This window comes from Triturus cristatus, chromosome 1_2 (genome assembly GCF_964204655.1).
Source record: "Triturus cristatus chromosome 1_2, aTriCri1.1, whole genome shotgun sequence".
NCBI classification, from domain to species: Eukaryota; Metazoa; Chordata; class Amphibia; order Caudata; family Salamandridae; genus Triturus; species Triturus cristatus.
This window is the reverse complement of record NC_140580.1, coordinates 1,138,099,047-1,138,121,504: the sequence shown is the minus strand read 5'-3', so window position 1 is coordinate 1,138,121,504 and position 22,458 is coordinate 1,138,099,047. Positions and strand designations below refer to the sequence as shown.

At 42.6% G+C, this 22,458-nt stretch overlaps 1 protein-coding gene across 1 annotated transcript in view; it reads left to right on the top strand.

Moving 5' to 3' along the window:
• Positions 1–19,916, top strand: part of CACFD1 (calcium channel flower domain containing 1) — a 55,639-nt gene extending 35,723 nt beyond the window's left edge. The window contains exons 2-5 of the mRNA XM_085613861.1: positions 1,492–1,564; positions 4,138–4,263; positions 12,175–12,282; positions 14,704–19,916. Of these exons, the coding sequence (XP_085469987.1) occupies positions 1,492–1,564; positions 4,138–4,263; positions 12,175–12,282; positions 14,704–14,785 (389 nt within the window). The 3' untranslated portion in view covers positions 14,786–19,916. The remainder of the gene's footprint in view (positions 1–1,491; positions 1,565–4,137; positions 4,264–12,174; positions 12,283–14,703) is intronic.
• The last annotated feature ends 2,542 nt before the right edge of the window (positions 19,917–22,458 follow it).

Genomic DNA, 22,458 nt, shown 5'->3' with positions numbered 1-22,458 from the left:
TCCGAACCTCTAATACCACGGATTCTGCCTCTTATTTTACTGAGCTATTGTTATAGATTTTCCGCATCAAATTAAGTCCCGGTAATTAAATTATTTACCACAACAGGAAGATTCCATTGTGCGATTTTTCTAGCCAGGTCCCTGCTAGAGGGGAACACGTTCCTGACTTTTCTGTCTCCCAGCTCAGCCTTCCGGTAAGGATGCTATTTGCACTGTGTGCACTGCCTGTTGAACCATATCCACCAGTTTGTGTTAACTCTTCAGGGAATTCATTTTTGGTATTTGACAAACCACTGTGACGTTGAACTGGGAAGGTGCTACACGTATTTGTCTGAACATTAAAGTGTATTGCTATTTCGAGAGATCACGCTTTATTAAACTCTTTAAATTCTGTTAGAGTTCCAGCTCAGAGCCCAGCCATTACATTCATTTGGCTCTTTTTAACTATGCAACATTTGAATTGTTAGAATAAATAATGTACTAGACAGGTCAGTGTTTTGAGAGAGGTGTGTTCTGGAGCAGGCACAGCTGGGCGAGAGAAGCTTGCAGTGCGGCTGTCCTGGGATGAATGGAGTACATCCGAGTCTTGTCCTGTTGGGAGAAACCATCTTTTTTTCCCTACCACGCAGTAGTGACTCCGCGTCTGAAATGGCTGCAACCCCTGCTCTTCTCCAGCACAGAGACAGGGGTGGGCCTAGCTGCAGGAGTGGTTGTGGTACCTAGATTTACCAGTCCTAAGGGAGTGGCATAATCCACCCCCTCCAAAAAGACCCTTCCAAACGTGAAACTGAGTCCAGTCTGGTTAGTTTACAGTTGGCCGCCACCAGAAAGGCTGTCAAGAGCCAGCTTAAGCCTGAATGGACTGGCCATACAATGCCTCTCTGAGCATAAACTCTTCTTTTTGAGGGAAGCCACCCTTGTACATCGAGGAGCCCGATGCCATGGCTTCAGCAGAACTGCTGTTCGCTGCGTGGGCCAGTAAATCAGATTTGTTCTCTTAGTTTAGGAAGGATTGCAAACTGCCTGATTTTAAGATGCAAGCTTGTAGAGGGATGCTGTGCTCCACAGTCTCCTGCTTGTATCGCTGATATTTTATCCTCTTATTTTTTTTGTATCTTTAAGAAGTTCTGTTCTTTAATACCTCGACTGCCTGCTGCACTCAGTTTTACTCTGCAGTTTTGTATCCTGCAGTCGCCTCCACTTGTTTCACGGAGATGCTTTTACCAGTGGCTTACAGCGACTTGAAAATGAATGTGCGTTCCAGTCAGAAACCCGCAGGAGCATGCGCAGAATACAGACATTTAACTTCATCATTGACTTCTTTTCCAATTTTGGAATTTGGTAGACACTAAGACCGCTGCTCTTAGTTACAATTCTTTCTTCTGAGCTTGTAGAGAGCGAGGGGAAGGCTATTCTAATCGGATATGAAAGGCTTTTACTGTGATGGAAAGGAATAGCACAGAAACCATGCTCATGTCATTTGTTTTTCAGCTTGCGCAGTTGCTGGTCTCTGGAACTGTATCACCATCAATCCCTTGAACATAGCCGCTGGGGTCTGGATGATGTAAGTGCCGTCGCACCTTCTTTGTTTATGGAACAAAGTCTTTTATGATTTTTTTTACTAATTTATAACACATTTTTGCAAATAAAAAGGCGGGATAAATACTGTATTATTAAATCGAATCTGTATAGACTTTGATTCGATCTACACACCGTCATCATGGCTATCACTCTCGTGTGTGCCACATGAATTAAAAAGCTTTGTCTAACAGAAATGTACCAAGTTATTAGCTTAGCTGTTTTTCCACCTTATTTTTTTCCTTTCCTTTGTGCATTATTTATCAAATTTGAAATAGATACCTACTGCTAATTAATTAATGCAACTTTTAATTTGTGACTTCGAAATGTAGATTGTGGTTAGGGAGAGAACCCCCACTTCTTTTGCTACCACTGCTGCCTAGTATGCACTTTCGCTAACACCAGTCCTCATTCACGCATAAGCAAGCCACCATTCACAAATGCAGAATGGGAACCAGGATTCGGCTAATAAATGTATTATCCTGCATGCGATTATGATAGATAGAATTTTACATAATGTCCTTCGAAGGACAAATAAATCGCATCACCTCCTAAGGTTTTTTTCACCTTGAAAACTCTCAGGAAAGTGTTGCCTTATATTCCTTTAAGCCTATAGAAGAGGGTAGTTACAATTCTCACCTCTTCCAAAATAGATTATGGCAACACCCTCTTTATCAATAGCCAAAAGCGCTTTCTTCACAAACTACAAACACTACAAAGTGCCACTGCTCGATTTACTATTTGGCATTCTGAAACATAAATCAACCTCCGAAGCTCTGATCCAATTACACTGGCTCCCCGTAGATAAACGCATTCAGTTCAAGGCACTTTGCATCGCCTTCAGGGCTCAACAAGCTGTTGGACCGGACTACTTGATACAAAACTTTCAACGTTGTACTCCGACACACCCCTTATGCTTATCCTCAAGCTGCAATCTCATAGTCCCCCGATTTGAAAAAGCCACCTGGGAAGGGAGAGTCTTCATTGTATGCACTTCAAGGCTATGGAACTCTCTTCCAATAGAACTTAAATTCAAGGCAAACCTGCTGAATTTCAGGAAACCTCTGAAAACATGGCTTTTCAGTAAATAATTTAAGTTTCTCTGGATCTTCCTAGCTTTAGTATCCGATCAGTGCCTAGATTCCCCCCCCCCCCCCCCGGTAATTGTTGGGGTTTATATTTCTTATTTTCATTTCAATTTTATAAGCTCTAATTCAAGTTCTGTATCAAGTTCAAATTGCATATATTTAAATCTTAATGAATTCAGTTGGAAATAATTAACTGGTAATTTAGTTAAGTCAAATCTGTTTTAGCTGCAATAATATTGGTGGAGGTATAGTTATTTTATTGGCGAGACAAAGATATGATCTATAAACTTAGCAGGTTCTGATATAATGGGAGCAGAGAGGATCAGTAGTTCCTGAGAAATTGTAAGTCATTCATTGACAGGTGGTCCCTATCCGATCCATTTCTTTTCCGTCAGAAGTCCCATGTTGGACAAAGTACGGCCCATCCTAGGTCTTTCAAGTTGCATAATGCATCTTCCAGAGTCTTCAAGGTTGTCGAGTGTCCTCCACCTTTTCCAAGCCTTTAATATTGGAAGAAGACCTCACACTTCTGTGACCAGGCATTTTTATATTAGTCTTTGCCTTGGTTCTCAGTGTGTCCCCAATCAGTAATGTGTTGTGTAAGACTGTATTGTTGGTGAAATATGATGGTGCTTTGAATTTAGAACAGGTTTGTTGAACTAACCATAGTGGCAGTATTTTTTTTTACATTTTGTTTTTGAGTCCCTAAAAGGTGTTTGCCCCAGCATCCTGAGGCTACTGAAGCAAGCACCAAGGGGATGTTTAGCCCTTCCCAATCGTCCACTTAACCCACAATTTGTTGGTGCTAGCTTGGGGTGTGTCCAGTTCGAAGGGGAGGAGCCCACAGGTTTCTCTGGTTCAAGGGCCTTTGGAATACGTTTTTTTTTTTTTTTTTTTTTTTTAAATAGCATAGTGATAGAACTTCCAGATGCATGAGAAGTGACAGTGCTGCAGTTTTCTCTAAAGGTCACTGTGCCGCGACCCTTTTATGCTCGCATTGCACAGAATATATGCAGCCATGGGGCAGGAATTACTGGCGACACAATTTGAACGGAGCCTGGACATTGTTTTTTCATCTGTCATCCCTGTAAACCATTCGCTCTTTGTTTTGTCTGTGTAAAAAGGCCTGTGCTTGATCTCCTTCTGTCCCCAGTTGTTTAGTTTTGCACACAGTGCTGACATAATGATTTTTACAAAAGCATGTTTTCGCTAAGTGAAGCGTCCCTGTCCCAAGTAAGTAGTAGACGATGGACCTATTAGCAAAGGTAGGTGCACGCATTTCAGCCAGTGAGTAGATGGACTGCTTTTCGATTTGTGTGTCTTCAATGTGTGCAGCTATGGTTTTGTCAGATAAGATGAAAACTAAGCCAGTTACAAAACCGGAAACTGTTTGCCTAACCTGACATGGCTGAAATGAACTCCTCCTTTTTTTTTCTTTTCTTTTCTTTTTTCTTTTTCTTTTTTCCTTAAGGTTGACCGCCTTCGTTCTGTTCCTCTGCGAAGCTCCGTTCTGCTGCCAGTTCATCGAATTTGCAAACAAAGTGGCTGCAAAGGCAGATAAATTGCGACCATGGCAAAAGGCCATCTTTTACTGCGGGTAAGGAATAGCTTTCTTTTTCTCTTTCTTTATTTCGTGAGTATCTTGTGAAACCTGATTGAGCTGCAAGGGATTTCTTGTTGTGGTGGCTCAGTGGGCATCATCTCCTGGAGTCTGTGTGACTTGATGGCGACCTGTTAAAATCCTGACGGGCCCCTCAGCCTTCCATCCTTCTGAGGTCCAAAAAATTTGAAACCTTTCTCCAAGATGCGCCAAAGGGGGAACGTGTACCTTACAAATACACATTATGTCATAATCATCATTGTCCAAATTACTTTATTCAATTAATACAAAATTAATCATAAAAGTGCAAATATACTTCAACGATTAAACCTTTGTGAGAACAATTCACTCATATCAGCAGATAAGCGATTTCCAGGTTTTCAAAGACATGCATAAAAAAGAAGCGCCACTGTAACAGGTTAGAGGGTCAGGCAGCATACGTAAAAAATAAAGAGCCGGGGGACATTGCCTAAAATTATGCTTACGTAAAAGGGGAATTAAAAACCTTTTCCGATGTTTACAATAAAAGTTACAAAAAAAGAATGTGCAAATCTGTTTGACGTGAGAAATCATCACATGGGCAACAAGGGAGATCGTTAGAGGAGTAGATACCAGCCGGGTGGCCCAATATGCATGAAATGTAATCAAGGCGAAACCTTAACAGAATAAATCTGTGCCGTGGGGATGTTACAAACTCCAAGTAGGAGGGTATCCCCTCAAGCTAAAATCGACCTTCCATGTATTCCCTGACAGTTGGTTTATTACGGTGTACATTTATTCTCCTCTCCTTAGAAATGGTTATAAAAACAGGTCTTTTAAAGCTTTTTTCCAGACCGACACATTTCTTTGGGAATTCAAATAAACTCCCTAAATCTAAGGTATGTAGGGTGTTTTTCACATACTTTAACCATTGGATATTCTCTTTATGTTCGAGGGATAAGCAATCCAGTATTATTTTTTGGGTAAGAGACACAGTATCTGCACCATATTGAATGCCATTGGAGAATGGGTGCTGCGTTTATCAAATCGGTTATATCGGGGATATTTAGCTCTTGAAATAATTTGAAGTTGGAACCACTAATAGGGAGGCTCATCATTTATTTCCAAAAGCAATCCTCTATTGTTTGTATGCCTTTTACATTCACGTGGCCCCACACTCCTGCACCATACATAGCTACTGCACTAGATTGTGCCCCATAAACCTTTCTTAAAATATCTGGGTTTCTTGTTCCCAGCTTTTTTGAGAATGAACGAATGGCGTTTATACTCCTTTCAGGCACGGTCCCACTGTTCTCCACCATACTCCTCCAAGATGCCCTGTAGTCAAAAGTTACCCCTAGATATGGAAATTACTCTGTCTGCACCACTTTACGACTTGAGATAAAAAAGAACTGGGGCTTGCCTGCAATTAAAACAAATGACTTTGATTTATTTGTGTGAAGATCCAAGCCTTTCATAAAATCTACATAGGTATTTAACAGTTTCTGGAGGGACCTTCCTGTTCGCACAATTAAAACTGCATCGTCTGCATATAATAAAATTGGGATGCACATCTTGTCTATTCTAGGCACATCCATGGCTGATTCTAGCAATTTAGACTCCACCCCATTTGTATATAGCGAGAATAAACCAGCATTTGCAATGCAATAGGTCTCGCATTAGTTAAACGTAGAGCTATTGGCTTTGCAATTGGAAAAGAAATGTGGCGTCCATTTGCCTTTTTGTTTTTCTATTTATTCAATTTTAAAGCAATGGCGCAACACTGTGCTTTAGAAGTTTAAAGCGAAATGCAGCGTGCCCCTATTGCAACAAAACACTGTTGCACCAAGGATATTGTGCTGCATAACAAAACGCTTATAAGGTCCCAAAGGCGAGACCTATTGGCTATGCCAATGCTTGTTCTAACCTGGAGTGGAATCTTTTTGTGTAGTGTATTCACTATTTTACTGAACTGTTGCACAAATACTTTACACATTGCCTTTAAGTTGAGCCTGCCTTCTCTGTGCCAAGCTACCAGAGAGTGAGCACAGGTTAATTTAGGGTTTTGCTCACTAGGATTGCGATCGCTTCCTGATTTGGGCTCAAATGCTAGTTAGCGAACAACCCAATTCTAACAGAGCTAATAATAAATATGACGGTTTGGAAAATCAGAATCGATGCACAACTTCCAACCACTTTTTAGGAATCAATACTTAGTACATCTACCCCTAAATGTTTCTCCCATTGAAACATTGTATTGATAAACTAATCTCGTTTCATTTTATTTTTCCCAGTAGCACACTTTTTTGAAATATTTTAATTTTGGCTAAAAATTCAAAACCAGACTTATTGGCTTTGCCTCTGCTTGTTCAAAGATAGTGTAAATGAATTACACTCCAGTGGATTTGAAACCTGCTGTTATATTCAACAGATTCTGCGCTTGAAAGAATGCCATACAAGGGGAGTACTGAGGGTATTAATTACTGTTTGTTGTGCTAATTGGAACTGTCATTTGCTTCCCGGGCTGACCTCCTTGACCTATTGAACAGTAAAATCCATTAGGACTTTCCTATAGGTCATTCGGTATTGATTGTGGTTAGGCTGAAATCCCAACTCATCTGTACTATTCTGTGAGTCTACCAGCCCCGTCTTATTGGTTTTTACTGAAGTGGAAAGAAGTAATACAGTCGGCATTTTATTTATATATTTCCAACGGCAGGCTACCTTGGGGCCTTGATGAAAATTGCTGCGTTTGAAAATGATGGACTAGACCGCGAGAGCCTATTTGCGTGCTCTGATGTCACTGGACCGTCACCCTCAGGTCATGTGTCTTTAATGTGACAGATGTCATGCGTGATGGCGTGAAAGTGTCATATCTTGCAATGGTTCTCTTCTTTTCTGTGGCTCTTAAAACGCTTTTCATGTGTAGAGACGTCTTATACTTGTGTGTAGCTCCGTCTCTGCCGAAGCTTGACCTTTTCTCCACGACTCACCCTGTAACATGCATCAAAATGCAATAGAACCGCTGCGTGCGATAGGAATTCTGCCGATCCGCTCCCAGAATGATTCACGGTCCCTATTTCATCATAGCCCGCAGCATTCCGCTCTTCACTTATGAGGGCATCCATCTTCCTATTGCATCTGCGCTGTACATGCAATATCGCGAGTGACACCCAATGTGCAGCAAGGATCATTACACGCCTCAGCCCGCGCTACAACGTATGTCCCCCGTCACCGCTAGAAAACGCACAGCCACCGGCATAATACGCACAGCCACCGGCATGACAGCGTGCCGCAGACCTACTTTAAAGTAATGGCTTCGCAGTCGCTGCCCACGCCCCCACCAACCTTACCATTTACTCTGAGTCTCCAAAAATAGTGTTTGCAAAGGTTTATTCGGTTTTATACTAATTGCACGCATGAATAAGTGAAGTGACTTCTCAAACACCATTCTAAAAAGTGCAGATAATACTACCAAAAGCTACATGTACTTTTTGACATTATTGTCCAACCAAAAGCTCCATTTAGAGGGCTGTGTGAATCCTGAATAGGGTAATAATATTCCTGAAAACTGGATGCCTACACCATAAATCAACCAGCCCTGGCGCGGGACTCAGATTTAATTAACAATTCTTCACTCACAGCTCTGCAATTGTCAGGCCATGAGTTATTCCTGGAAAAACAAACGGCACTGAAATGTCCAAAAAAAAACCACACCTGCGAGTGGTGCGCGCCACAGCCAGCTATATGTTTTCAATTACCGTGCCCGTGTCTGGGCACGATAATTGAAACCACATGGGCTTTGGTGCGCGTAACAGACACCAATAGGCCAGGGGCGGAGCAATGCGCCCGCCTTTAGCCTATTGCGTGCTCTGTTTAAAAAAAACAACACGCACTCAAAGCCCAATAACAAAAGCCAAAACTAAAAACACACACAAGCGTGTACAATTCCAGGGTCTGTTTCGGAACCCCGGACAAAAGGACTCTCGCTGCGCAAGCAGGGCTGCGCACTGCATCGCTAGGCGCGAGACCTAAAAAGGGGCGAGAACTCACCCTTGACAAACTCCTCTAGTAACTTGAATCCATCTGGTGCACTCACCCTGTAACCCATACCTTACAAATGCTTTGGCTCTTGAGTACAGTTGTCTTATAAAGGTAATCACTGCCTGGTCTACCCCCATTTCCCTCCTGTTCCTCCATAACTGGGAATGAGATACGCAGTCCGCGCTAAGGTCCATGAAGGCCAGATATAAATTACCTTGCTTAGCGTGGGTGTATTTTGCTATAAGCAGGCTCCAAGTCAGGCATTGATCTTGAGTAACTCTACCTTTTCTAAAGCCATATTGTGCTCGGATCAAGATGTTATTTGTCAGTGCCCTTGTCTCCAATCTATTTGATAGTACTGTGCCCATAAGTTTTGCCGTGCTGTCCAGGAGGGAGATTGGTCTATAGTTTCTAGGGTCTTGCTTATCTCCTTTTCTATAAATTGGTACTAAAATAGCTTTATGCCAGGAAGCAGGAAGTCTCTCTTTTGCTATAGCGTTAAAAGTGTTAGTAGGCAAGGGTCCCCAGTGGTCGGCTAGTCTGTTGGGGTACCGTCTATACCAGGTGCCTTATTACTGGTGCATTGTGCCAGGGCTTCACATATCTCTGCATTATTAAAAGTAAGAGTGACACCAGAGGATGAAACAGGCTCTTCGTCCATTGGCCCGGGACCCGCTCGCAGACCATTAAAAATGTTACTAAAATGCGCCACCCATGAGTCTTCATCCACATGCCTGTTCACTGAGCCGGGTCTGGCGGCTCAGTGGACAAAAGCAGCCACTGCAGGGGTCTGTGTTTCACCTCATGGTCACGGGTTCAAATCCCGGTGGATCCACTCCGCCTTTCATCCATCTGAGGTCAATAAAATGAGTACCATTGAGTTGGGTAACAATAAACGTCTGTTATTCAGCGCCAGGACGCCTACGGGTAATCGTGCGCTTTACAAATACACCTGTTATGTTAATTAGGATCAGAGTTCGATTTTAGGAATGGGGCGTTAATTGTTGACCAGAAATCCCTTGCATTATTTGTAATTGATGCTGCAAGTAATTTTTCCCAGGCTTCTTCTTTCAATATCTTTAATCTGTTCTTCCTCTCCACAGAGTAACTTAGGCAGGCCAGTTTCACAAGGAAGGTTTTTTTTGGGTACAGACTTGAGTGATCCATGTAGGTCCGAGAGTGCTTTAGTGCAATCATGATCAAACCTCTTCGGTCCCTTTTAGGTTTGTGTGACCCACCACTCTTATCCATCAAAATGGATTCAAAGGCCTCGATAGTAGACTCGGAGTCCTGATTTGGGTCAAGACATATTGCTATTTCGTTCTTTCAATTTGTAACTACCCGTGGAATAACATTATGTCCTTCCTTCACATTTGTGAGGTGCTCTGCTACTTTTATTCACTATTGAGAATGCCCAGGGATCTCCAGTTTGTCTCGGCAGGGTTGGTTCAGCCTTTCTTCCTTCTAGGGCATTGGAAGTATTGCAGATGGAGAGAATAATGAGCTCAATAAATGTATTTCTAATGACTTTGTGTTTTAACGTGTTTGTGTGAAGTATTGATTTGGTATTGCTAGTACTGTAGCTTACAAGTAAGCTCCAGCTAATGGCAAATGCATCGATACCTATTCAGAAAATAGTCATTGGTTGTGATTTTTCCTTGTTGTGTATGATCGTCTTGGTGCATACATTTTGCTGCAGTTGTCTTTTTAAGGCTATGCAGTGTTTTGTCACTTTAGTTGCCAACGGGTATGGTCAAGGATTGAACTGTACTGCACTATTGGTGACTCATTTTCAGGATATTGAACCCTGTAGTAACGGGGCATGCTTTCTCAGTATCATTCTAGATGTGTTAAACTACTCTTCTGTCCTCAGGCACACTTTGTCTTCCATTGGATCTATTCTACTGCAGTCTCTTACCAGTACTGCATTCTCTTTTGTGAGTTAATTTTAATGAGAACAAACTCTCAATGTTGTGGTTTTGTGCTAGGTGAAGTACTGTTGTTAGTGTATTTGTGTGTGAAGTTTCCAGCTATCGAAACTGGAGGGGGCACATTTGGAAAAGTGTTAGATTATGCATTTGATTAGAATACTATTAAAGTTTACTAGAAAGTCGGAGGAAATGTAACTCGGCCATTGATCTAAACCTGCCAGGTTAGATCTTAGGTCAGAACTCAATCTGGGGCCACCAAGCTCACAGCTTACTGGGACTTAAAAATGATGTCTGGTGGCCTTTTACCACTAATGCCTCAGGGCCCCACCTACTGTGGCACTGCATAATGGGTGCCAAGAACGCCCTTTCTGCATTTGACTCTCAGGGTAAAGGAGCGAGCAGTCAAAAACTTCTCGGGTAGGGAGTGGAGGCCCAGAAATCACAGTTATGCAACTGAGACCATAAATGCATTCTAGCTCCTAACAAAAGAGAAGTACTTTTATTTCACACCATAACGTAATACTACACGATGTAAGGTTAGTCTGGCATAGTGTTCTAATACTGGTGCAACAGGATTTTAATGACACAGAATACAACTTTTTAGGTGTGAGCACACTATGACATGTACAATCATGCTTCCTGGTTCTATAACCCGATGGTCCGTTCACTCGTGACCGACTACTAAAAAGTTCTCTCAGTGCTTCAGAGTGTAAAGAAAACCAATACCTATTGATTATAGTGGTAGAAAGATGGTCAGTGTTTGAGTTCACTTGCTTGGTTCACCTGATGTAAACAATGCCCGGAACTCTTGACCGCCTGACCAACAGACCACAGCAGCGCAAACGGTCCTGCTTGTCGTTCACATCGCCGGTGCAGCGGGCTGCCCAACCCTCTTTTTGGGTTGTACTGCGAGGAACGCAGCAACACCGGCAAGCAGCAGCATGGGCTCATGCACGCCACTCCCAAAACAACAAGGAACCTCCTGGCGTTGGCAGTTATAGGTCATCCGACTGTGGTCATTTTTCGTCTTGAAGGGATACATATTCCTGAGCACACCTGTATTGCTTTCTTCATAATATACTTCAAATATGTTTTGTTTGTCAATATATTTGAGCGGTAGTGAACATTATTTTGAGGGAAGCTCTTATCCCAATACTTGTGAATATGCGTAATCTCAATCTTATCTGCAAATTATCCTCCACCCGAAGTCCATTAAAGGCTCTGGTGTGATTTCATTATTTTTTCTCCATTTTTCAAGGGAAGAATTGAATGCATTCAAAATGATCGTTGTGTAATGATCAACTCTCCCTAAGTTGGCCTCGTGGTATTGTTTGATCAGCAGCCGAATGTGCTGGAGGGTTTAAATGCTCAGATCGTTTGAGACCAGGAGAAATTACAGATATTTATAGAAAAATCTGAACCTTTAGTGCAAGCGCCATTTTGCAAATGGTCGTAGTGCTGTGTGTAAGGCAATTTAATCTGCAAACCCTGGCTTGTGTAGTGTTGTCTGCTGTGGCCCCCTAACTTCTAGAGCCAACTCACACTTTACCTTGGTGGATTTGATACGTTACTGTTGAGTAGTGCTTCTCCATGTATTAATATTTCGAAATGTCATTAATACATTTTAGACAGGTGGTTTGTGACCTGGGCCAAACTCTTCCTCTCTTTCTGTTCTCAAGAGTAGTTTTAGATTCTTCAATCTCTTAAAATGCATCTTCGTGATGGGCATACGGGTAGTACGTATGTGTCCAATAATTATTAAGAGTTATTGGACTTTGAAGGTTCTCCAGTTTTAATCCATTTCTGAAAATCTCAATGCATGCGCTGCTTTTTTCAGTCTTCACCTGCTGTCATTATTCTAGATGTGTAACATGTTGGCTGATGGGTGATGGCGCACCTCCAGCCTAGCGTTCCTGTTTGTGAACTTGTCACTGGTTCTTTTATCTTTCTCTAGGATGGCTTTGGTTCCCATAATACTCAAATTCAGCATAACCACATTCTTTGGGAATGCCATTGCGTTTGCAGCAGGAGTACTGTATGGACTCTCGGCCCTCGGAAAAAAGTAAGTTCTGGTGAAGTCGTTACTCTGTTGCAAACCTTTAGGTGAAAGGATGCAGTAGTTACAGCTGTGTGACCAATGAGTGCCTTTAAAACAGATTTTAATCGAAGCTGCTGGGTTTTTAAATGTTTGCTAAAAGTCTGCAACTTCTTACAATTGTCCTTGTTTGGTACGTGAGAACACCCCATTCTCTTCTTTACGCTTTCTCCCTCATTCACAGACTTCTTGTGTGCTTCTAGTCAGCTGGTCTGTTCTCTCTTTGAGCAACCCTTCTTAATTTGTTTAGAAAGTGGTGATTCTTGTGTTATGGACTAAGTTGTTAAACGCCCTTTCTCTCCGTTTCAATTGAGTCCCTTCCACTCGTCACCCAGAGGAGTGCTGGTGGCTGGTGCATACCACATTGCAAGAGGGCTTGGATACAGAAATACAGAAGTTCTAGACCTTGAAAAGCTGTATCGCCCTCTTCATAGTAGTTCTTTCCAAGACCCTCCCCACTTTTCAAGCCCCTAGAGGTACTCCATGATTTTGTTTGCTAGTAAAGGCTCTACTGGTTCCAGGTGGCTACTTACCCGTAGTTGAACCAGCATGCCAGCCCGTCAAGCTACTGGTGATTGGTGGCAGATGATATTGATGGTAGAGGCCCTGCTCGTCTCTCCATGACGAGATTGCTTCTTCTTGGAGTGTATGGTGTCCATCTCTCACCTACCCCGTCCCGTCCCCCCCCCCCCTGCCGAAGGCCTGACACCGAGGTAGCACTGCTTTTGTGACCTGCCTGTAAGGAGGTGAGGCTGTATTGTCTGGGCTGCGTAATGATCAGGCCCCTGAACAATAGAAAAGCCGGCCACAAGACCTTCTGAATGAATCTCTGCATGGTGGCCATCTGAAAAGCTTGAGTCGCCCATGCACCACAAGAACTTTGTAACCAGTGTTGGAACAGGAATAAGTGCAAACCTGTAATTCCAGGAGCTGCAGAGATGCTTTCCGGGATTGCGGAGTGTTATGATCCGGGATTGCTGTTGACCTACTGCTCTCCTGGGATCCCTTTCGGCTTGGGAGCCTGCACCTGGTCATCTCATCCAGACACCAGAGGGACCCATGCCAAATATTGGGATTGTGCCTGTTAGCAGCCTTCGGCTGTCCTGACTCCAGAGCGGTGTCAACAGCCCCTGCGACTGTTCCAGGGTTATGCATGTTTAAAGTTTGCCTCGGATCCTAAATACCAGTTTTAACTGGTTAACCCAGTGAGTGCTCCCATCCCATAGACACCAACATCTTAGTCCTGTTTTATAATTTCTTTTCTTTTTTAATATTTTTGAAATTAGTTTTCCAGAACCATTTAATGTCAAACGCTACCATGTAGATAAATAAGAAAACCTAATTTTGAATAATCATAATTACAGTAGTTAAACCATTTCTTATGTAGTGATTAACCAATGCTGTGAGGTTCATCATCCCAATTATCGCCGACTAATAAGATTTGGGTGTCTGTCGCGCACAGTCGATATATCTATTACAATATACATCACAGGAGTGTACTCTATCAATTCCAGTCCGTTATTTCAACACCAGCTACCATCCCCCATACTTTCTCCAGTTTACCAAGCTCTCTGAGACTCTCCTCACTCTTTCCTCCTCCATCCTCCACCAGCTCCCAGCCTCTTTCGGGGGATGCCTCGTCAGCATCTTATGGCACACCTTGCAATATGGGTTAGGAGCGCATTGTGAATTGTGGGACTTGGGAAGATGAACATGTTGGAGTTGAAGGCACTCTGTCTGGCATTAGAAACCTTTCTTCCAGTGGTGAAATGCAAGATGGTGAAGAGCCACATGGAAAATACATACCACAGCACGTCTGTCGGCTAGCTGGTGTTGGACGTATTCTAATGGCCATTTGCTACACGTGCTCCATCTGAACATGCTAAGCAGATTGCACTTAACCTGCTTCACCCAGTCATCCATGGGTAATAAATGTCTTCCAAAGTCTAGGGTTTCCCTCTCTTCCTCCAAACTAGTGCATTCCATGTGTGTGATTGGGCTGAAGGACTAAGTGGTTGGTTGCCTCAGTAGGTAGCCTTCCCTGTTCAAGTATTTTAGGATCTCAAGTCCGCTTTTGATCTCCCTGCTGGCTTGTTAACACTCCAAACATTCTCAGGCACATTCCTGGTTTGTTTGTGAAGTAGATTAAACCACTTCACGTTTTTTTGTTTTTTTGTATGTTTTTTGTATGCTTGTTATGAAGTTGATTATATATTGGGGCTTCCCAGAATACTTAGTACAAGCACAGGCACTCAGTTTCTAGATTAGATGCAGCCGGCTTCATTCTTCCAAGTTGGGACAAGCGCAAGACCTTGGTCAGTGTGTCTGGGGTGTATTTACAGCTGTTTTAGCTGCATGTTTCTAATTTGACTCCTTACTTCTCCACAGAGGAGACGCCATCGCCTACTCGAAGCTTAAGCAGCAGAAACAAGCGGATGAGGAGCGCATGACTGGAACCATCGAGGGCTAAGACCCACTGATCACCTAATCTGCTTAAACCCAACGACCCATCTCCAAGGACCACAGTCCCACTGTACAAGTCTTTTATCAATATTTATTGCATTGGATGTAATGACGTTGAAACCTTTTAAATTCTTTTGTTCTACTTTCTCAGCCTTCTGAACTGTGGTTCGTGGTGTGGGCAGTGACCTTGAGGACCAAGTGTCGTTTGTGATAAGATGGATATCCTGAAGACCAAGCAAGCGTACCCAAGGAGTGATGTTTGAAACCAGGTGCTGATGAGTCCCCTCTCGGGTCCTGATGGGTCCTCAGGGTGACCAGGCTTCTTGCGACAGCCGGGAGCACCCATGTTGAGTTTCTTCTTCCCTTTAAAGTGATTGCGGGTCATTGATCCTAGCACAGAGTTGCTAATGCTGGCCGTGATGGTGAAGAGCCGGCACAACGAATATGAAATGCATCCCTTTAATAATTGAGATCGAACCTCTTAGTGGCGCGACGTGGATGATGTGACGAGTAGCGACCTGTACTGTCTTGACCTACAACTGGACGCTGCTTGCACAAATCTGCTGAGATCTACAAATCTAACACTGAGGCTGTGAACTAAAACCTATTTGTGTGAATTTAAGACATATGCAATAACAAACAGCTGAGCCTGAAAAGCACAAATTCTACAAAGTAGAGCGGTTATGGGCGAAGCTTCTTTCGGCGATGTGACGCCTGCTTCTGTTCTCCATTCGATGTGTTTTAATTCTACACTACATTTTGTTTACAAACCAGACTTGTATACACCTCTGTTGGGTATTTATCAGCAATTCCAATGAGCTTGGGTGTTCCTCCTATCGCTGTTTTTACGTTGATGCAGTATAACATTTAAAAATGGAACGCCCAGTTTTGAAATTAACCATTTTTTTCCCGTTGTTCTTAAATCGTCTTCTCTTTCTTTGAGTGAAATGGTTTTTTTTTTTTTTTTTAATTGTGCGTTTTGCGGGATAGTGTTTTAAAATTATTCTCTTGCAGGTGTTTGCTTTATTGCGTGTGTTGTAATAACTGCTAGAGTGGAAGCGAGCGAGAGTTCTAGGAAAACTGCGTACGTTTGTCTTTGTGGACTGTGGTTGAGCTCAGAGGTTCATTTTGGAGTGCTCTTGTGCATCTTATAGAGCCTGACGCATTGTTCATGTCTTATGAAGAATGTACCACTGTGGTGCTTCAATATTCAGTGTACTAATCGAAAGTGATGATGGATCGTTTTTTTGGGCCCCAGTATAGGCATTATGATCCTAAATGTCATTTGTTGCTTGACTTTTTGTGGTGCTGGCGAGTTTGGCAGTTTTATTTTTGCTCCAATAGCAGTTTTATTTCCTTAAACGTTTTTTGACTTTTGGTTTTCACTCTTGGCAGGCTCAGTTTGCACAGTCACTGGAATTTCAGTTTATTGTTGGCTTCTTTTTATTGATAAGCCCGGTTTGTCCTCTTTGGAATGACTGAACTGGGGTAGAACAAGCACATCAAACAGCAGCTGCCGAAACACCCAGATGTTGTCGTTAGTTGTAGACCATGTTCTCAGGACACCAGAATGCCTGGCCTCTAAAGTTTACCAATGCGTGTCGATACAAGGGCTGGCCACTCTTGCCTGCTCTCCTGCAAACCAGTCGTGCACTATAAAGGTTTGCATTTGCAAAGGCCTTGTTTTCTACTGCTGCCCGTTGTCTGTCAGTGCTGCTGATTGGAGTTTGGCTGTGGTTCTGTTTGAAAGAACTCCTGGCACAGACCATGTTGATAGAGCGCTGTTTGTTCAAGTATTTTCCCCATGATTAGATGCTTGTCTGAGTTTGCAAATGTTTTTTTCATTGGCCTGAATAGGGCGGAGATGAAATTGTAGCAGCCATTCTTGGATAGAGGTAGCGGCCCTTGCTAGTGGGGACAGATGTGTCCCCCGTTACCTGTTGGAGGCTGAGGCTTTGTGTGGAGCCATCCAGTGGTGCCCTTTACAGACCTGGAATGTATTTTATAATGCAGCTGATAGCCATGTTTATGTACTCCACCATTTCCTTGGGTGATGCTGATGTGAATAGTTTATGGTCCTTGATATCTGTTATCTCCGAGGAACTCTGGTTTATGTAAAAACAACGCATTCAGCTTTTGTTTCGGGGTTTTACCTTCCTGCTGTTTATTTTAAAATGGGGTAGTTTAGGGATATTTCTGCAATATGAAGTGGTTACGGAATCCCATATGTTGTATAGTGCTGCCATCTAGTGGCTCTTTAGGGTATAATAATTACGTTCACTGTGTTCTGTGTTTTGTTAGGCCAGGGTGAAAGCTTCTTTACGCTAGTGTAACCTTGAGTAATTTCTGACCTTTTGTGATAGGCTTGTTATGCTAATTTCCTGAAGTTATGCCGTTATCCCTGGTCTTGAAGTTCAATACCGTTTAGATAAAAATCCTATCACAGGAACACTGGAAAATGCAAACTACCATAAAATGTGCTGCTGTGGTGTGTGTGGCACATATTTTTTTTATAATTTTGTGCGTGAAATGCACCTTCTCATCCTAAATGATCATTAGGACACATTTCACACTAAAATATTGCTCTAACTGCCAGATTTCAATTTCACATATTTTTTCTAATATTTGGCGTAATTACTCAAAAGGAAGTATGCACATTTTTGCACACCCCAAGTTTTAATTTTACCACTTAGTGACCTTTACCTGGTTCGGAAATATTTATAACAATAGTTGTCTTAACCTTAACCTTCAATCTGTGCTGCTGCTTGTACTTTGAAATTTATGTAATGGTCCAGACCAAAAAAAACGAAATCATGCTTTGTGATTAGCTGGTTCTTATCGCCGTTCTTTCAATGTATCCAGTCCTGGAATATAACTGCCAGGCACCCATTTGTGAGTGCATCATAATTTTGGGGTGATTGACAAGCACTTACCTGTATTGTGCAAGATTGGTTGTTTGATTATTTAGTAAACAAATCATAAATATGATTTGTGAATTTATAATATAGCTGCAAAGCACTATTGACCTGAATGAAATGTCTTTTGGGTGCACTATTTTCAGCTTAATACCCATTACCTGTCCCCCATTGTGAGGTAAAGTTGAATTTTTATTTTGCAATGTCTGTTACAAAATTAACCTCAGAATCCAGTCCCCACCGCTCGTGGCTTTCTTTTTTTGTAATGTTGCTGTGTGGAAAGTCATCATGTTCTCTTTTGCTATGGAATTTCCTAAACTAATAACATTAATAGTGTTGCTTTTTTCAAGTGTGCTCGTTTACATTAGAGTAAAAGGGAATATTATGGCGGTTCTAAGGCCGTGCAGCAGTTTGCACATGTAGTGAAGTTGTTTGCAAGTCTACCTCTCCCAAGAAGCATTCAGTACTTACTTTCTGATGTAACATCGTACAGACACTGACTCCTCAAGGTAAATCACTACCATGTATTATCATTGTCAGGAGTTGTGTTTTTTACGTTCTACAGCATTCAAGGTGTTTTGTGGGAATGACTATAAAATTCTGGCTCAGATTTTTGTGGAGCTTTTGCTTTTTCTGAAGAGGAGAGCAAATTCTGTTATTTGTGCGGATTTCACTGGTGAAAGGGAGTGGGAACGTAGGAGGTAAACCCCTAAGTATATGTGGATTTAATTGTGCTCTGTGGCATCTTGTTGAACCAATCTTGTGTCGAATTTCATCTTCCATGTACAATCATTTTTATTTTGGTGTAAATTAATTTGTATATCACTTAAATCTGAAATAAGCTTCACACAATGAAACACTTGCACACTAGGATTACTGGTTCAGGCAAACAGTTACATCCCATAGCCCCTTTCTTTCAATAGTTTTGATCAAATCTGATTGTTTTCAGTTGAACATGTACAGAATTACTGTTTTTTGTTTAGAATGTTTAGTGTGCACAGTTGTTAAATAGCGCATCAGTTCAATTCTGATTAATTTCTTTCTTTATTTGGTCATCTCAACCTGGCTTGTGCCTTTTACTCAAACATTAGATTGTTTAGGGACATTCTGTATGTTGAATTTCAGCTTTTTGTACAATGTTTTTCTTTAAATAAGCTAACCATTTGGTTTCCTACTAAACTGAAAAAAACATAACCTAATTGTACTGATATAGACTGTTTCTTTTTTTTCCTATGTACTCTATTTTAATTTTTGACCTGTGGCACATGGCCTGCTGGGGTACTTTAAAATTATTTCGAAATTGTGCTGGCAGATGTTTACACAGATCCATCGATGCACTGCTTCTGTACCAGATGTAACGTCATTGGAGAAACTGTCCAGCAGGTGGTGCTTTTTGCTACTATTTGATTTCATTGCATGGTACAGATTGTATTGGAGATAACCAAATATTTTGTTTCTGTTCATTTAATTTCTTTTCTGTTATTTATGATTCAAAAATAAGATATTTATCTTGGTTTAAAACTGCCACGCTTTTCTAATTGCACATAGTTTGTAATTCTGTGTTATTGCAATAAAGCTGAAGTTAATGGGGTTTAAAATAACATTTTAAAAATGAATAAATGGCGTTTTGTACCAGCCTTTTCACTTATGACCCCTCCCCTTTCCTCTCCCCTCCTTTCACTGGAATCACCAGATATCTAAGTCCTGTCCGTGTATTTGCACAGTGACGGTTTTTGCAGCGTTTGTTGCGTTTCAAATAAGTTAGTAAGACATGTGTGAAAGACCAGAACCACAGTCTATTACCTATTGATGGGCCCTGATTAAAAATGTAGTTAATGTCAAGTGTTTCTTCGCCCACCGGGGTGTGGAGTAACATTTTCAGAGTCACGGTTTCACTCGAAATTTGTTTAATTAAAGTCCATGTTCTTAAAGGTTTTAATACTAATATAGCTTCTTTTAGTTTTTTTCTGTGAAAAGGAACACAGTGAATATTGTCATAGTTTAAATGTTATCAGATTACTAAAATACAGTTTAATTTTATAACCTGTTTCAAATGTTTGTTATAAGATGTAGAAATGACTTATATCGGCAGCCTTGACTACCCTCCAGTTACTCTCATTGTAACTTGAAATGGTGCTCAGCATCTTTGTTGCACACACATTTCTCAAGGATGCACACACCACCTCCTTTTTTATTATTATTAAAACACAGCTGTTCCTAAAAGACTATTCTTTATTTTTTTCCAGAATATTTGTTGGATGTTCTCCTAATTTGAATGTCAGAAAAATACTTTACCATGTTGATCTGTGGTTAACCTTGTGTGCTACCAGTGAGCTACTAGATTTACTTGTATGTTTTATACGATCTGTGAATAAAATATATGTAACCTTGTTCTGATTTTAAAAGACCTCCAAAATGTGCAGCATTTCTGGTAGAGACTTCCAGCTGCGGATTCCTTACCTTAGAATATTCCTCGGGCGTCAGACTGGCCTGGAAATTTTCGAGCGGTACCCTTGCGTGCTAGTAGGTGGTGTCCTTTGGCTCCACATTGGCGGTGTAAATGCCAAAAGTGACGTGCACGATGCCTATATAGGCGCTACCCTAGTGCGTTGACTGTTCTTTTCATTCCATGCCAATCAATGCAGATCGGGACAGAACTACCCTCAGTAATTTTTTGACTGGCTTTTTCTCAACTTTTGTCTAAGTCTTTTTTTTTTTTAGATTTCCATCTCTTGATGTGTTAGGGTCCTCCTCTAAAAAGCCAATGGGATTTAAGCCGTGTGTTAGTGCATGTCACAGACCGATTTCTCGAAGACCCTCATCTGATATGCCTGTGGTGCTTGGAGCTGGACCACAACTTTAAGCCCTGTGACAACTGCTGTGCTATAAACTCTAAGGTGCTGAGGGAATGTTCTCTGAAGCTCCTTGCTTCCTGACATCAGACGACATCCACAACGCTCGCAGTCCCGACTGTGCGCAGTTTCAGGACCGCTCGAGACGGTTGTTGCAATCGATGTTGGCTGGCAAGTCCAGCAAGAGGAAGCAGTCAAGAAGTTGAAGCACTCTTTAACTTCCCTGCGCTGGTCCAAGTTTTGGGATGAGGCACAGAAACATCAGCTTTCTAGGCCTCGCTCTATCATGGAACCTGTGCCAGGGTACACTCGGCGTTTCCCGGAGCGACGCCTCCCCCACGTAAGATTTTATGAGGCCATGTACCTCATATTTAGGTTGCCCAACCCCTCTGGGGTGCATTTAGGCCCAAGGGGTTTGGGAGGAACCCTTGGATCCGGAGCGGTGCTGCCTGCAAAACAGTGACCTTCCTTGGTGCCTGCTCTTGTACTGTCTCCTGGTGCCTCTGACGCCCTACAACAGCACAGGTCCCATCATCCTACCTGCCTCCCACAACACTGAGCTGGATGGGCGTTGTCCAGTGCTGACTGGTACAATGTCTTCAGAATCAGCGCCGATGCTTTTTTCTTTTGACAGGCCTGGAAAGCGTGAGGACTGGGAGGGGTCTGAGGACCCATATGGTTACCATCATCCCCTAGATGAACAAGAGAACAACTGGTAAAAAGAAATGGCTGACGGCAGTGGTTTGGACACTTCACCAGACACTGAGGAGGAGTCCAGGATATTCAGGCTATAATATCGATGTTTTAGCCTGCATCCTGGATTTGGATGACAGTAACTGAGGCTGGTAGGCCTCATGCATCCGGTGGGCACAGCATCAAGGGAATCTCTCTGACATGGTCTAGATCGCTGAGGGAACTGCTAAAGACCTGCAGTGGTGGCTGATTAACTGCAATTGGATCAGCAGCAGAACCTCTTTCTTCCCCAGCCAGTGCTGACTGTAGGGTCAAACGTGCCACTCCTGGGCTGGGGTGAGCACCTAGGAGAGGGTGGAGATTGGAGGACTCTTTTCTTCAGCAGAGTCCCTACTCCACATCAATCTGTAAGCCACCTTCTTTTGATCGGGGGGGGGGGGGGGGGCAGCGGGTGTAGGTGTTCACCTAACAACACCGCCATGTAGTACTTCAACAAAGAAGGTGGGTCTTGTTGTTGACCATTTGTCAAGAGGACCTGCGTCTCTGCACATGGCTGGAATGTCATGGTATTTCCCAGATGGCTCAACACCTGGCGGGCTCCCTGATTGGCAGGGCAGACTAACTCCGCCATCTATGCCTAGCAGATCATGAATGGCGTCCCAACCCTGGATGTGTTGCATAGCCTCTTTCAAGAGTGGGGAGAGCCTCAATTGGATCTGTATGCCACCACCATTAACGTGCAATATCCACAGTTCTGCGTGCTGGAGTTTCGAGGGAAACTCTTGCTCGGAGAAGCTTTTCATCTTGAGTGGAGGCCTGGCCTCCTGTATTCCTTTCTGCCAATATTACTCCTGCCCAGAGTTCTCAAGAAAATCAGTACCAATTGGGCGCAAGTCATTCTTTTGCTTCTCGATTGAGTACAGAGTCTGGTATCCTGAGCTTCTGAGCATGAACATCGGTCCTCTGATCAGTCTGCCCCTTCGAGACAATCTGCTGTTGCAACAACAGTATAAGGTTCTGCACCCAGACCTGGCACCCTCCTCCTCTATGCATGGAGATTTAGAGGGCACAGTTGACAGCTTTCGATCTCTTGTCCACCCAACCCCTCCCCCCCCGAAGCTGTGATATCATTCTGGCAGCCAGACGCCCCTCCATCAAGACGGTGTATACCTGGCATTGGGAAGAAATTGTGGCACAGTATGACTCCACAAACATTGACC